This window comes from Scyliorhinus canicula, chromosome 2, assembly GCF_902713615.1.
Source record: "Scyliorhinus canicula chromosome 2, sScyCan1.1, whole genome shotgun sequence".
Classification (NCBI taxonomy): Eukaryota; Metazoa; Chordata; class Chondrichthyes; order Carcharhiniformes; family Scyliorhinidae; genus Scyliorhinus; species Scyliorhinus canicula.
Window position 1 is genome coordinate 155533827 of NC_052147.1, and position 14567 is coordinate 155548393.

The 14567-nt window shown below is 40.7% G+C and overlaps 1 protein-coding gene across 1 annotated transcript in view; it reads right to left on the minus strand.

The window, feature by feature from the left end:
* hdac4 (histone deacetylase 4) overlaps window positions 1–14567 on the minus strand; it is a 699895-nt gene that overhangs the window by 47678 nt on the left and 637650 nt on the right. The window contains 10 exon segments of the mRNA XM_038788077.1: window positions 3655–3752; window positions 4871–4917; window positions 4920–4989; window positions 5542–5594; window positions 5597–5628; window positions 6021–6076; window positions 7940–7977; window positions 7980–8006; window positions 8009–8045; window positions 14020–14066. Coding sequence (XP_038644005.1) covers window positions 3655–3752; window positions 4871–4917; window positions 4920–4989; window positions 5542–5594; window positions 5597–5628; window positions 6021–6076; window positions 7940–7977; window positions 7980–8006; window positions 8009–8045; window positions 14020–14066 — 505 coding nt within the window.

A 14567-nucleotide genomic window follows, 5' to 3' on the forward strand; every position in this document is an offset into this window, starting at 1 on the left:
AGAAATTCTTTCTTTTAATTTCAGTCCTACATGTCCAAACCCTTATCCTGAAAATCTTCACCCTTCCTACTGTCTCCAGCCATGGAAAACAGCTTTTAAATATCGACCTCTTACTCCTAAAGAAACACATTGATTGCCTGTTTTTCTTTCCCTCCTTACTTGAACAGTAGGATTATGTTTGTTATCAATCTGCAAGGGGCTATTCTGAAATCAGAGAAATCTGGAAGATCAAAACCAATGCAGCCACCATTTCTGTCGCCACCTTTTTTTAAAATCCTAGGATGGAGGCTGTCAAGTATAGAGGATTTGTCAACTTTTAAATTCATTAGCTTTCCAGTATTATTTCCTCAATAATAAGAATTTATTTTTAAGTTATTGATTCTTACTGGGCCTTTGTTTCCCACAATTTCTGGAAGATTTTTGTCTTTTGCCATGAAGGTAGGTACAAAGTATTTCTTTACAAAGTATTATTCCACATTATAATTTCTCTTATCTGTCTTTAAGAGACCCATATTTATTTTTGCTAATCCCTACCTTTTTAGATTCTAAGAGGAGATTCTCCATTCGATTCTTGCTAGTTTATTCTCAGATTATATATTTTGCTCTATCAATTTCACCCTTTGCTGAGTTCTAAAATACCCCAATTCTCAAGCTTACAATACAATCTTTGTGGCAACAATACAGGCCTCTTCCTCAGCCTGACCCTTTCATGGTGCCTCAGCCTTTGCTCCTTTTAATAAACATACAGAATATGCACCTTCTCTAAAACCTACATAACCATCTTCAGTCAATAAAGCATAAAGGTGTAATCAGCAGACAGCAAGGGTAGTCAGAAAGAAAAAAGCTATGGGTCCAAGAGGAAGAACAAATTGGATCGGAAATTGGCTTAGTGGCAGGAAGCAAAGGCCATTGGGTGTTTTTGAGTTGAAGATTGTTTCTAATGGGGTTGCACATGATTCCTTTGCTTTTTGTGATATATATTAAAGAGTTGGAATAAGTATAGGGGGTAGGATAAACAAATTTGCAAATGATACAAAAAATGGCCATGTGGTTGACTGTGGAAAAAGGCTATAAATTGCAGAAACATATCAATTGACTGGTCAAATGGGAAGAAAAGTGGCACATGGAATTCAATCTGGAAAGTGTAAGGTAATGCACCTGAGAAGGGAAAACAAGGCAAGGCAATACACAATAATGGAAGGACCCAAGAAGCATAAAGAGACCTCGAAGTTAGTGCCATAGATCCCTCAAAGTTGCAGAATAAGTAAATTAGCTGCAAAGGGGCCATGCAGATGCTCTGACACAGAGCATAAGAGTAGGGAGGTTATGCTAGAGGCCACTGTATGCAATTCGGGTCACCACATTACAAGAATAATGTGATTGTACTCGCAAAGGTACAAGAGATTTACAGGGATTTTTTTCTTCTTCATTCTTTCAGAGGATCGGGGCATTGCTTGCAAAGTCAGCATTTGTTGCCCATCCCTAACTGCCCTGGAACTGAACATTTCAGGAAATAGTTAAGAGTCAATCACATTGCTGTGGGTCTGGATCCCATGTGGGCAAGACCAGGTACAAACAGCAGATTTCTTTTTGTGAACCAGATAAGTCTTTACGACAATCGATATAGTTTCATGATCAACATTACTGATCATCATTAGCTTTGTATTCCAGCTTTATTAATAGAATTTAGACCATAAAACATAAGAGTAAAATTAGGCTTTTCGGCCTATCGCACTTGCTCCGCCATTCAATTATGGCTGATATGTTTCTCATCCCCATTCTCCGGCTTGTCCCCATAACCCCTGATGTTCTTATTAATCAAGAATCTATCTAACTCTGTCTTAAAGACATTCAGTGATTTGGCTTCCACAGCCTTCTGGGCGAATAGTTCCACAGATTCACCACCCTCTGGCTGAAGAAATTCCTCATCTCAGTTTTAAAGGATCGTCCCTTCAGTCTAAGGCTTGGCCTCGGATTCTAGCTTTTCCAACTAGTGGAAGTAGCCTCTCCATGTCCACCTATCTAGACCTCTCAGTATCCTCTAAGTTTCAATAAGATCCCCCCTCATCCTTCTGAACTCCAACGAGTACAGACCCAGAGTCTTCAACCCACTCCATATGGCAAGCTCTTCATTCCAGAGCTCATTCTTGTGAACCTCCTCTGGATCCTTACCTTCGATACAGGTCCCAAAACTGCTCACAATACTCCAAATGGGCTCTGACCAGAGCCTTATACAGCCTCAGAAGTACATCCCTGTTCTTGTATACTAGCCCTCTCAATATGAATACTGACATTGCATTTGCCTTCCTAACTGCCGAGTGAACCTTAAGAGAATCTTGAACTAGGACTCCTCAGTCCCTTTGTGCTTCTGATTTCCTAAGCCTTTTCCCATTTAGAAAATAGTTTATGCTTCCATTCTTCCTACGAAAGTGCATAACCTCTCAGTTTTCCACATTGATTTCCATCTGCCACTTCTTTGCCCATTTTGCCAGCCTGTCATATCGTTCTGCAACCCCTCTGCTTCCTTAAGACGACCTGTCCCTCTGCATATCTTTGTATCATCAGCAAACTTAGCAACAGTGCCTTCAGTTCTTTCCTCCAGATCATTAATGTATATTGTGAAAAGTTGTAGTCCCACAACTGACCCATGAGGCACACCACTAGTCCCTGCCATCCTGAAAAAGACACTTTATACCCACTGTCTTCTGCCAGTCAGCCAATCCTCTATCCATGCCAGTACCTTACCCGTAATACCATGGGCTCTTAACTTATTTAACAGCCTCCTATACAGCACATTGTCAATTTAAATGCCATGGTGGGATTTGAACCCATATCTTTAGAGCCTGGACCTCTGGATTACTGCTCCAGTGACATTACCACTGAACTACCATCTCCTCCATCATGTGTCAGGACTAAAGAAAGAATGGATAGGTTAATGCTGTTATCTTTGGAATAGCCGAGCCTGAAGGGAGATTTGAGGTGAATAAATAACATGGTGCCTACAGAGGATGGGCCTATTTCTTTTTCCAGATATGTCAACACATAGAGGCATAGATTTAAAGTAATTGGTAGAAGGGTTAGAGAACAGAGGAGAAATACTTTTACTCAGAGGATGCTGGGGATCTGGAAATCACTGCCTGAAGGAATAGTGGAGGCAGAAACTTTTGTTGTAATTAAAAAGCACTTGGATACAAGGCAACGGACCAAGAGCTGGAAAGTGGGATTAGGCTGGATAGATCTTTTTGGCTGGCACAGACATGATGATGGGCTCAGTGTCTTCCTTCAGTACTGTACATTCTATGTTTCTATTATATGATTGACTAGCATTCACTTTTACCCAGTAAAGCACAACAAAGCTTTGCCCTCATGTAACCTAGATGAGAATGCTAGGATGGGAATTTGAAGAGGAGCTCATTAACTGAGTCAATACCATAGTGTTATTGTATCTAGTCACCGCTAAAAGTTTTATTTTAAATTAATTCACACCTCCAATAGCACTGAACTGCTGATCCCTTAACTATTGATTTTGAATGCTGCACAAAATGTAAGAAAATAATACTTAAACTTCCCTTCAAAATGACTCATTAAATCAAACACATTTAACAACACAGTTCACAATCTTTACTCACATCACTGAATATTTATGAGTCTCACCTAAATGCAGTCAAATATTCAGCATCGCCCATTGGTGGATCCAGACCTCCAGTCCAGGCCATATTGAGGTTAAACCCTACCCCTGCGCCAGTCCCAACCTAAAATTCACAAATCAGAAACACTTTCAACAAAAGAAACAATGTCTTTCCATTTCAAATAATTTTTTACATCTTAAATTACACAGCAACTCCAAACAACTTTGGTATTGCTACTGGGACAGTAGCAGCAACCCCCGGGGGGGGGGGGGGGGGGGGGGGGGGGGGGGGGGGGGGGGTATTTTATTTAAATTTGATTTATTTAATTTTATTTATGGTTAAGTTCTCTTGTTGGGGGGGGGAGGTGGGGGGAGTGTGATATATGTGATGTTACGGTATGGGGGGAATTGTGGGTGTTATGGGGCTGTTAGTTGCATATTACTGCTTGTTGCTATACTTGTTGTTATATTTTCTGTAAAAAATTCCAATAAAAATTATTTTTAAAAAAACGTTGGTATTGCTGTTATTTACAAAACAGCGTACCTTATACCTGATATTCATGGATATTTGACTATTCTATGTGCAATTTTGTGCTATATAACGACTTAGAATAAAGAGCACACACTTGCTTCATAAAAGATTAATAATAATAATTTTATTATTGCCACAAGTAGGCTTACATTAACACTGCAATGAAGTTACTGTGAAAAGCCCCCAGTCGCCACATTCCGGCGTCTGTTTCGGGTACACAGGAGAATTCAGAATGTCCAATTCACCTAACAAGCACGTCTTTAGGGACCTGTGGGAGGAAACCCACGCAGACACGGGGAGAATGTGCAGACTCCGTGCAGACTAGTACACAGTGACCCAAGCGGGAATCGAACCTGGGACCCTGGCGCTGTGAAGCAACAGTGCTAACCACTGTGGGTTAATCGTCTTGTCTGATTTAAAGCAGTATCGATCACTATATCTTTCAACAAAAACATCACATGGTAAACAAATCAGAACTCAGAATTAGGTTTCATCTTTAGTAGGATAGTGATCATGATAGCAATCATAACAATTTGAAAATAAATGCTGCCATGTCTTCTCTATTATTTAATTATCAAACAATTCAATTACCTGACAAATTCATTACAATGAAAAGGAATAGAAGCCAAATTAAATTATTTTAGGTTTATGATTGATGCTTTCAATGACATGAGACTTCTTTTGTAATCTAAGCAATCTGCATTACTTGCCTCATCTGGGGCTCCACTGCCAGGGAAGAAGTTGCCATCATCATACTATGCAATGAAATGTACAGCACGTTGGATCACTGTAGAAAAGCCTGTTGGGTGCCATTACCATGATGCACGTCCTGTTACACAATATCAGAAAAACAGATTGATGGTCAGTGTTGAAAAGTAGAATTTAGACTCGTCTTTAAATCGAGGTCAGAATTTAATTTGTGACCAAGGATTGCAGACTCTTTCAACACAATTCTTCCTGACTGATGGTCACCAACACTCAAACATGTTCACCCTCTTTCATTTCTTTCCCCCACCCCACTCCTCACCCCAGAAATCAGTCCCTTGGTACTCCACCGTGTTCTTTTGAGGGAAAGCAAACTCTAATTACAATCTACAGCACAGCTTTCCACACATTTCATCGACGACAAAACATAAAACAATTCATAACTCAAAAATAAATTCCAAACTGAAACAGTGATTAAAACAATTTAAAAAGCATGCCCAAAATGTCACTTCGGTCCAAGTTCAACTCAAATGATCAGATGAGATCAACATATTTAAACACCAACTGGATTGGAACCTTAAATAAGAACACACAACAGAATTGGACTAAAATTGGGCTGTAAAGCAGACTAAGTCCCTTCTCTAATTTGTGCCTTGCTTTGGCCTGACTCACTCACCCAGTCCACTATAAGGATTTTGCTGACATTCAACCTCTGCTGCAAGAGTTTGTAGCAATGGCCACGGAATTGAAGTAGCAGAATCCCCTGGAGACAAGAGAAGTGGGGAGAGAGAAAACAAGGGGAAATGGTTAAGAGCAATGTTCTTGATTTTAATCATCTGCATTCCTTCACTAATTTATCAGAGGGAAAAGAACAGTAGGGACAAATTTTCACCAGCTTTGTCTGAACCTCATATGTTGCCAATTACATGCAAACTACACCAGAATGGCAGGTGGCTTTGGTTTGGTTTGTACATGGAATTGGGCTTCACCTGGCTAGGCCAACATTAGTGCTCATCCCCACTTGCCCTCGAGAAGGTGATGGTAAGCTGTCGCCTTCTTGAACCACTGTAATCTGTATACTGTAGGTATTTGCACGGTGGGTGCTTTGTAGTATAGAAGTTGTTTTTCAGTGATGAAGCCGAACCAGTTACTTACATTGGTGTGCTCTCCTCTGCATGGTGTCCAGGAGGTCTCACGACCGCAAATCCATTCTGCAAAACACCATCATTTATAGAATTCAGTACAAGTTGCAATTTGCACTGATACACATACGTCCAGTCAATTGCACAGATGAACAACAAATAACCTGCGCTGCTGAGTATTTCAATAGGTTAACGTAATCAGTAGCTCAGTATGCAGACTAGAGATTTCAGGTTTGATCTGTGTTAGCTGACTGCCTCAGCAGATAGCACCATTTTGGCAATGTATCGGAGGTTAAGTGGTGCACATTTTTCTCCGGCAAGAAGACAGTTCCCCACCGCTATCAAACAACATTTAGTCACTTTTTTGGGCCCTGTGGAGTTTCTCATCGGTTTCGCCCACACTTAGAATTTTTTTAGCACTGGGGAGCCGAATCAGAGATTGGGTCACCATTTTGAAAGGGTGCCCGATCTCTAAGGGAGCTTGTGGGTCCCCCACACCCCCCAGCCATGGGCAATGTCACCCCCCACACCCCCCAAGTGAGTACACCCTGCTATGGGATCCCTGGGGCCCCCTTCTTCAGGCTCCCCACTGCCTCTTACAGGTCCCCCACCCGTCACTCCCCCAAACTCTCAGAGACCCCTACTTACATGCCCTGCACGTCCCAATCCTTCATCTCCCCCAGCCTCCTATCATGGGCATAGCACCCCTTGGGGCCCTGACCCTTGGCACTGCCACTCTGGCACTATTTCACTACCACTCTGGCAGTGCTCCCGTAAGCTTGGCAGTGCCCATTTGGCGGGAGTTTGATTCCGACGCCTCGCGGAATTGGGTGCATCCCGCAAGGCTTAATGACTGCCGCAAAGCCTGTGGAAGGGCTCTCATGGGATGTATCGGCCGCGCTGCGTTATTCCTGAACACCATTGCTTGTTTAAAGAGCTAACAGAAATAGAACAGGCCTAATGGGTTCCTTCTGTGCTGTAAATTTTTAATATTCCACTCTAAAAATAATTCTACATTAAAATAGTGACTATATTTCAGAAGTATTTATTGGCTGTGAAGTACTTTTGGGATGTGCTTAGATAAGGTGTTTTACAAATTCAATTAATTTATTTTGTAATTTTATATCCCAGGTGGATCTGTGACAATTCTAATTTTTCTTATTATGGCTAAAATGAATTATACAGACCACAATCATAGGCCTCGAAGAATCTGTCCCATATTGCAAGTTATGCACACTGTTAACTGACAGAATTAGAATTTGTATAGCGCCTGTCATGACAATAGGACATATCAGATCAGCCATGATCTCATTGAAGGGCAGAGCATACTCAATGGCTGAATGGCCTATGTCTTTCTGGCCTTATGAACATTCTAAGCGATTTAAGCACTTTTTGAAGTGTAGTCACTGCTGTAATGTAATGTAGAAAACACGGCAACCAATTTGCACACAGCAAGTTTCCCTAAATCTGTTTAGGCATTAGATGAGGGATAAAAATTGGCAGGGCAATGGGAAGAAGCCCACTGCTCTTCTTTGCCTACTGCCAAGCGATCTTTTACCCACATGAGGAGACAAATGGGGCCTCATTCAATGTTTCATTTCGAAAGACGGCATCTCTCCAACAGTGAAGCACTCCCAGTACTGGAGTGTCAACGTGGATTATGTACAAGTCTCTGGAGTGGGACTTGAACTCTCAAAAAAACGGTTTCTGAGAGCTACCATTGAGACACAGCTAACACAAACATCGCAACTTACCAATAAAATAAAAGGATGTAAAAGTAATTTAGATCAGGTGACGAAAAACATTAGTACCTAAAATTTGAAAATGTTTATATTCAGTGTCCTGGATTTAATGGCACTTTTTCTACATCCAGGTGAATTTCCCTTTTCATAACTTCCCATTTATTAGATATTGCTTAAGAAAACGACTCACCTTCAATTCCTTAGTCGCCACTTTAAAAACAAGCTCATCACACAGCCTGCTGCCAAGCGTGCGCACTAGATGAGTGGATCTCATTCCAAATTGTATCACTGTCAACCTAATCATCAAAACAAAGAACTGCTTAATTAACAAAGGGGCTTACATAAATGCCAGTCACTTTTAAACAAGTTAGCTGAGGGAATACTGCCTTTAAAATAAAGACTAAAGATAAAGGATTATAAAAGTTTAATGAAAATAGTAAGATATCTGAGCAATGTAAAATATCATACATATACTACCAGTCTGATACGTGCCCTGGTCAGGTTTGAACAAAATAAAGTCTATTGCCTGCAATTGAGGTTTGCTGCCATCCATCCATATCTGTATTCATTTTGTGCTCTCATTGTGTATTAGGCTTTATGCATCCTAATTCATGAAGTGAATGGGCGTGCGGTGAGCAAGAGGAAGGGAAAACTGTTGGCAATGTATCTCTATATGATGCCAGTAATTTCCTGAATATAGTATGTAACTTTACTCCTTGGTGTAGGTAGGACTCTGATTTAAGCAGCGCGCCAAACTAAAGTGGGCAATTTAGCTTATTTTCAGAATCTAATTGATTTTGCTTTGCACTGAGTTTAAATAACAACTGTCTTGACAGAATAAATAGGGCATAATATCAAGCAAAATTTGATTTGGATGAGGCACTACAAGTGATTTTAATTTCCCAGTTCAAAGAAGCATTTATATACAACCTTTAACATAGTAAAATATCTCAAAAACATTATCAAACTAACTGACACCAAGTTACAGAAGTAGATAAGTGACTAAACATTTGGTCAAAGAAGCAGGGTTTATGGAATGTCTTTAAGGAGCATCTTACTGAGATCGTGGGAGGTGGTGTTTGGTTCGCTATCTAAGATTGTGGGGGTGGAGGTCAGAGCCGGAACCTATGGTGGTGCTTTTTGGGGTATTAGAAGTGCTGGAGCTTCTGGAGTGGAAGGGGGACGATGTTGTGTCCTTCGCCTCTCTATTGACCGTCCAAGGATCCTGTTAAATTGGAGGTCGGATACACTTCTGGGAATGGCAGCCTGTGGACCTGTATGACTTTCTCCAGTTGGAGAAGATGAAGTTTGAGTCGAGGGGGTCAGCGGAGAGCTTCGAGATGCAGTGGGGGTCGGGGTGGATAAAAAGGGGGGAAACTGTACTAACTGTGGATTGTGATTTTGTGAAGTTTGTATTTTATTGTTGCTGTTTACAAATGTTTGGAATAAAGTACATTTTAAAAAAAGATGAAGATAGAATGGTTACAGCCCAGGAGGCCATTCAGCCATTGTGCCTCTCTGCAACTCACTTCCGTGCCTGCACTACTACCCCCCCCCCCCCCCCCCCCCCCCCCCAACAATGTATTATCTTCAGATAATGATCCACTTCCTTTGGCAAGCCATGATTGATTCCACCATACTCTCAGGAAGTGCATTCCGATCCGAACCACATCGCTTCGTGAAAAATGTTTTCCGCATGCTGCTGTTGCTTCTTTTGGCCAATTGCATGGTTCAATTCCCGTACCAGCCTCTCTGAACAGGCCCGGAATGTAGCAACTAGGGCATTTCACAGTAACTTCATTTGAAGCCTACTTGTGACAATAAGCGATTTCATTTCATTTATCTTCGATGCTCCTCGTTCTCGATCCTTTTCCAATGGAAACAGTTGCTCCCTATCTATCCTATCCAGATGCCTCAGGATTTTGAACACCTCTGGACATCTCTTCTCAATCGTCTCTTCTCCAAGGAGAACAGCCCCAGTGTACCAATTTAACCATATAATTGAAGTCTCTCATTCTTGCTAATTATACTCTCCAGGATGTCGATGGTTGGGGTCTTGGTGGCACCCTTAAAGCCCTGAGCATAGGGCAGCATGGTGGTGCAGTGGTTAGTACTGCTGCCTCACGGCGCCGAGGTCCCAGGTTCCATCCCGGCTCTGGGTCACTGTCCGTGTGGAGTTTGCGCATTCTCCCCGTGTTTTCGTGGGTTTTGCCCCCACAACCCAAAGATGTGCAGGCTACGTGGATTGGCCATGCTAAATTGCCCCTTAATTGGAAAAAATGAATTGGGTATTCAAAGTTGGTTTTTAAAAAAAGGTCTTGAGGAGATGGATGTACATTGTTGTCTTTCAAACTTTGTTAAGTCACCACAACATGTAGACTGTATCATGTAACACTCACATGAACCGGAGAATAGGCCTATGTGGTCAGCAGCCTGGGTTGGGATTCCTCATATTCTTGGTCAAATAGTTTTGCAACATGCAGTATGTAAGCTGGGGGTGACAAGTTTAACTAATAGTAGATAGAAGTCTACGGAAGTATAGGGAAGTCTTGCTAAAACTATACAAGGCACCATTAGAAGCACCTGGAATACTGTGATCAGTTTTGATCCCCTTATCTAAGGAAATATATACTGGCATTGGAAACAGTCCAGAGAAGGTTCGCTAGGTTGATCTTGGGTATGGAGGGATTTTCTTTTGAGGCTATGTTGAGCCTGTACTCATTGGAGTTTAGAAGAATGAGAGGCAACCTTATTGAAACATAAAGGATTCTCAGGGACTGGACATGGCAGGTGCTGTGAGGATGTTTCCTCTGATGGGAAAGTAAGGGGTCACAAATTTAAGACAGATGAGGAGGAATTTTTTCTCTCAGAGGGTAGTGAATCGGTGCAATTCTTTACCACAGAGAGCTTTTGAGGATGGGTCATTAAGGCTGGGACAGATTTTTAAATCAGTAAGGGAATCAAAGGTTATGGGGATAAAGCAGGAAAGTGGAGTTGAGGATTACATCAGATCTCATTGAGTGGCGGAGCAGATCCGATGGGCCAAGTGGCCTACTTCTGCTCCTATGTTTTATGGATCTATTTTTATTCTTTCAGGGATGTGGATGTTGTTTCACATCCCTGATCGCCTGTGAACGGAGAGGCTTGTTGGGGGCATTTCAGAGGGGCAGTTAGAATCACTCCATTGCTGTGGGTCTAGAGTCACATGTAGGCCAGACCAGGTAAGGAGAGGCTGAGTGGTTTTAGGGAAGGTATTCCAGAGCTTAGGGTTATGTAGCTGAAGGGGTGGTCACCAATGATGAGTGATTAAAATGGGGAATGTACAAGAGGCCAGAATTAGAGGAGTGCGGTGAGTTTGGGTGGCTTAGAGCTGGAGGAGGGTAGAGAAAGGGGAGGGCTAAAGTCATGAAGGGATTTGAGCACAAGGAGAGAAATTCTAAACATTGCCAAACTTGGAGTCAAAGTAGACAAGTGAATACTCAGGTGATGAGTGAATACTCAGGTGATGGGTGAAAATAAGTTGGTATTAGTTAGGATATGGACACAAGAGGTTTGGATTAGTTGAACTTATCAGAGGGTGAAAAACTGAAGGCTGGTCAGGTGCTTATTTTAAATATTTACCATAACTGGTGCAACAGCATATAAGCTAAGGCCATAGGCAGTAGAAGTGTCAGAAGAACATGATTGGACCACAAACAGGAAATGTGAATATTGCAGTCAGTAAATGTGAATCTGTTCAGTAAATGAGGACCTATTTTGGAAGTGCAGCCTTGTTTCATCATTTTTCAAAGTTCACAATTCTGATGACTAAATGTGGCTTAATGAAGGAGAGGCAGTTGCACAGAACGTCCAGATTTTTGTTGAGGGTTAAAGGCTGGGAGAGATTATATTCAAGCTGTGATCCACCTCAACAATTAAGCTGACTGAATTTTTTCTGCAGTTACAAAATCTAGGATAGAGCATAGATAAGTAAAATGGAGGGAATAGTTAGAGGAGAAGAGAATACAGAGAACAAAAGAGAGAAATGAGATCAGATAGACAGCAAGATCACTCCGGAGAATTGCAGGTTGGTGTCAACAAAACTGAAAAAGTCCAGCCATAAAATATATTGATCGTTTTGTAAAATAATGTGAAGATGAGGGAAAAAAAAACACATGTTTGCTCCATTCCTATCAAACATTCTCTCATAATGTGCCTGTGTTTCAGCAAGTGAAAATGCTGAAAAAAATGTCAAGAACTATTTCCCATGTATATAACAAGGGTCTGGTGTTACGTGAAACTACAATGTATCTGTATGCGAGTAAACTATTCAACATAAAAACACATGCTAAGGAACTTCCATTTACACGCACGCTAAGTCCAGTGCTGTTCAGCCTGTCTTTGTGCCTCTCAATTCTTTTGTTTATTGAGCAGATTGGGAGAGTGGTGAACACTAGTTCTGGGAAGTTCACACTGTTGTGACAAGTTGGGATTCTACTGCTGCTCTGTCCTTTACACACGCTCAATTCAGAAATAAATGAAGTCACCTTCATTATCTCCAAGTCACTTGTCTTACAAAACTGCCAGATGTGTCAAACTCTTTTTACAAAGACTATTTGTGGAAGCAAAATGAAGAAAATTTGTTTTTAAATTAAAGTTTTAAATAGTTAATAACTGTTGGGAGCACTCAAAGCACATTCAACTAAATAGATACAACTGCTACCATGAGACGTTACATGGGAAATAGTTCTTGGCATTTCTTTCAAAGCTTTTTGTATTTTTTAATAACGCACAAGGCAACAGCATTTTTACTTGCTGAAACACAGGCACATTGTGGGAGAATATGTGATAGGAATGGAACAAACAGATGAGTTTTTCCCTCTCATTTTAACAGTATTTTACACTCATATAGCACTTGCATCTATGAGTCAGTCAAAACAATATTTTACAAATTAAAACTGGTCTTCAGAAATACTGCTCTAACAATTCTAATCAAATAGGGAAAGGGAGCATTAGTGCCATATACTATTATTAAAAGTTTTCATCAAAACATTTAACATACAGCAGATTGTTGCATCTACAGCCAGAATATTAAAGCAAGTCAGAGTTTCTAAGTGCTCACAGGGGAATATAGAATCCCTACAGTGCAGGAGGCCATTCGGCCCACAGAAACACACCAAAACTCTGAAAGAGCAATCTATCAAGGCCCACACCCTTGCCCTATCCCCATAACCCCACCTAACCAACAGATCTTTGGACACAACTTGGCTTATTCCCACACTGAACAGAATAACGTGGAAAGGAATTAACTGAATTTTTCAATGAGAAAATATAATCAATTAATTATTGTATCTTTATTTAACACATTATATAACTCTTGTAATGGTACATGTTTATCCATTATGCAGCTGAGCTACATATAGCACAAAGTTAGAAGGTACAATCCAAAATCTGTGTTGTCTTCTCCTAAGTTGGTTGAGGCAATAATATACACACAGCAATTGGTTTCAACAGCCCTCATTTTGCGTAGTCAAAAATGAAGGCTCCTACAACAGATTATAATTTCTTCCAGAAATGTGTATGTGTGGCTGCTGGTGAGGACAATTTTTGGTCAAATGTGCTGTTCCCAATAGATACTGTCATTTATGAATAATGACCATTCAATTGAAATACTGAGGATGAATATGATCTGTATCCAATTAAGAGTCAACATTTCCATAAAAAGGCTGAGGGGCGGGGAAGAAATTGGCAAGAAAAGAATTGGACTTCCTTTGTTTTCTCCCAGTGCCAAACTTAATTTGTGGCTAATGGAGGCATGCAAGCAACGGTTCCCATGCAGCTAGTTACGTTGGTCTGAATTGGCTGCTGTATGTCAGGAGGACAAATTTCTCTCCCAACCTCTGGAAATGTAGTCAACCTCTATTAAACAATTCCTCACAGCTGAGAAAGGGAACGGAGCTGTATGGTGGAATCAGGGTATTTACAGAGTAAATTCACATCCACCAGCCTATGCACACTTTGCAAGTCCCTGCTCTAAGGTGAGATCAGGAACATTTCTTTAGTTATCATTTAATTTTCCTGAATCTGTTCCCTGAACAATGTCACACATATTCCAATTGTGGTTTAGCCAACATTCTTAGTACAGCAAACCTTGAATTCCTGTTTGTGGGGGGACATCTGTTCTCAATTATCTGCTGAGTAGAAGTCAAAGCAACAATTTATGTTGCCGTTGAGATGGAAAGAACAAACAAGACATTATTTACGCATTTTAAAGGGAGAAAAAAAACTTACTCCAAGACCGCCACAAGGAAGCATAACAAACATCGGGGTGATGGAACCTGTGGAATAATATTTAAAAAGAGCATTTGGTTAACAGTACCAAGATAAATCAACGTTTGCAGCAATATTGTCATCACAACTGAATGGTGGGGATTACAAATACAAATGAATGTCTACAAGGTGCATCTTCCCCATAAGCTGTGTTAACCCCCTTTTAGTGGCCTCTTGGGCCCATGCAAAAACTTTTTTCACTGAAACAGTTCTTCACAGTTTATTTGCTGTGTTAGAGTATTCAAAGCTATTTTCCTTTCTTTCAATTCTTTTTGTCACTGTTGACTGGAACTTAATTGGTTCATAGTCTACATACTATGCAAATAAAGAAAGAAATTGAAAAAAGTTATAGTCAAGTAACTATGCAAATTAACAGATGTTTATGCACTCCAGGGGATTCTGGCTTCAAATCTAAAAACTTGTTTGTATAAGAGCAAGGAACAATGTATTTTTTCTTTCGTGCTTACTACAACAGAAGCCTAATTTCCCAAAAAATTTACAGTGCATGA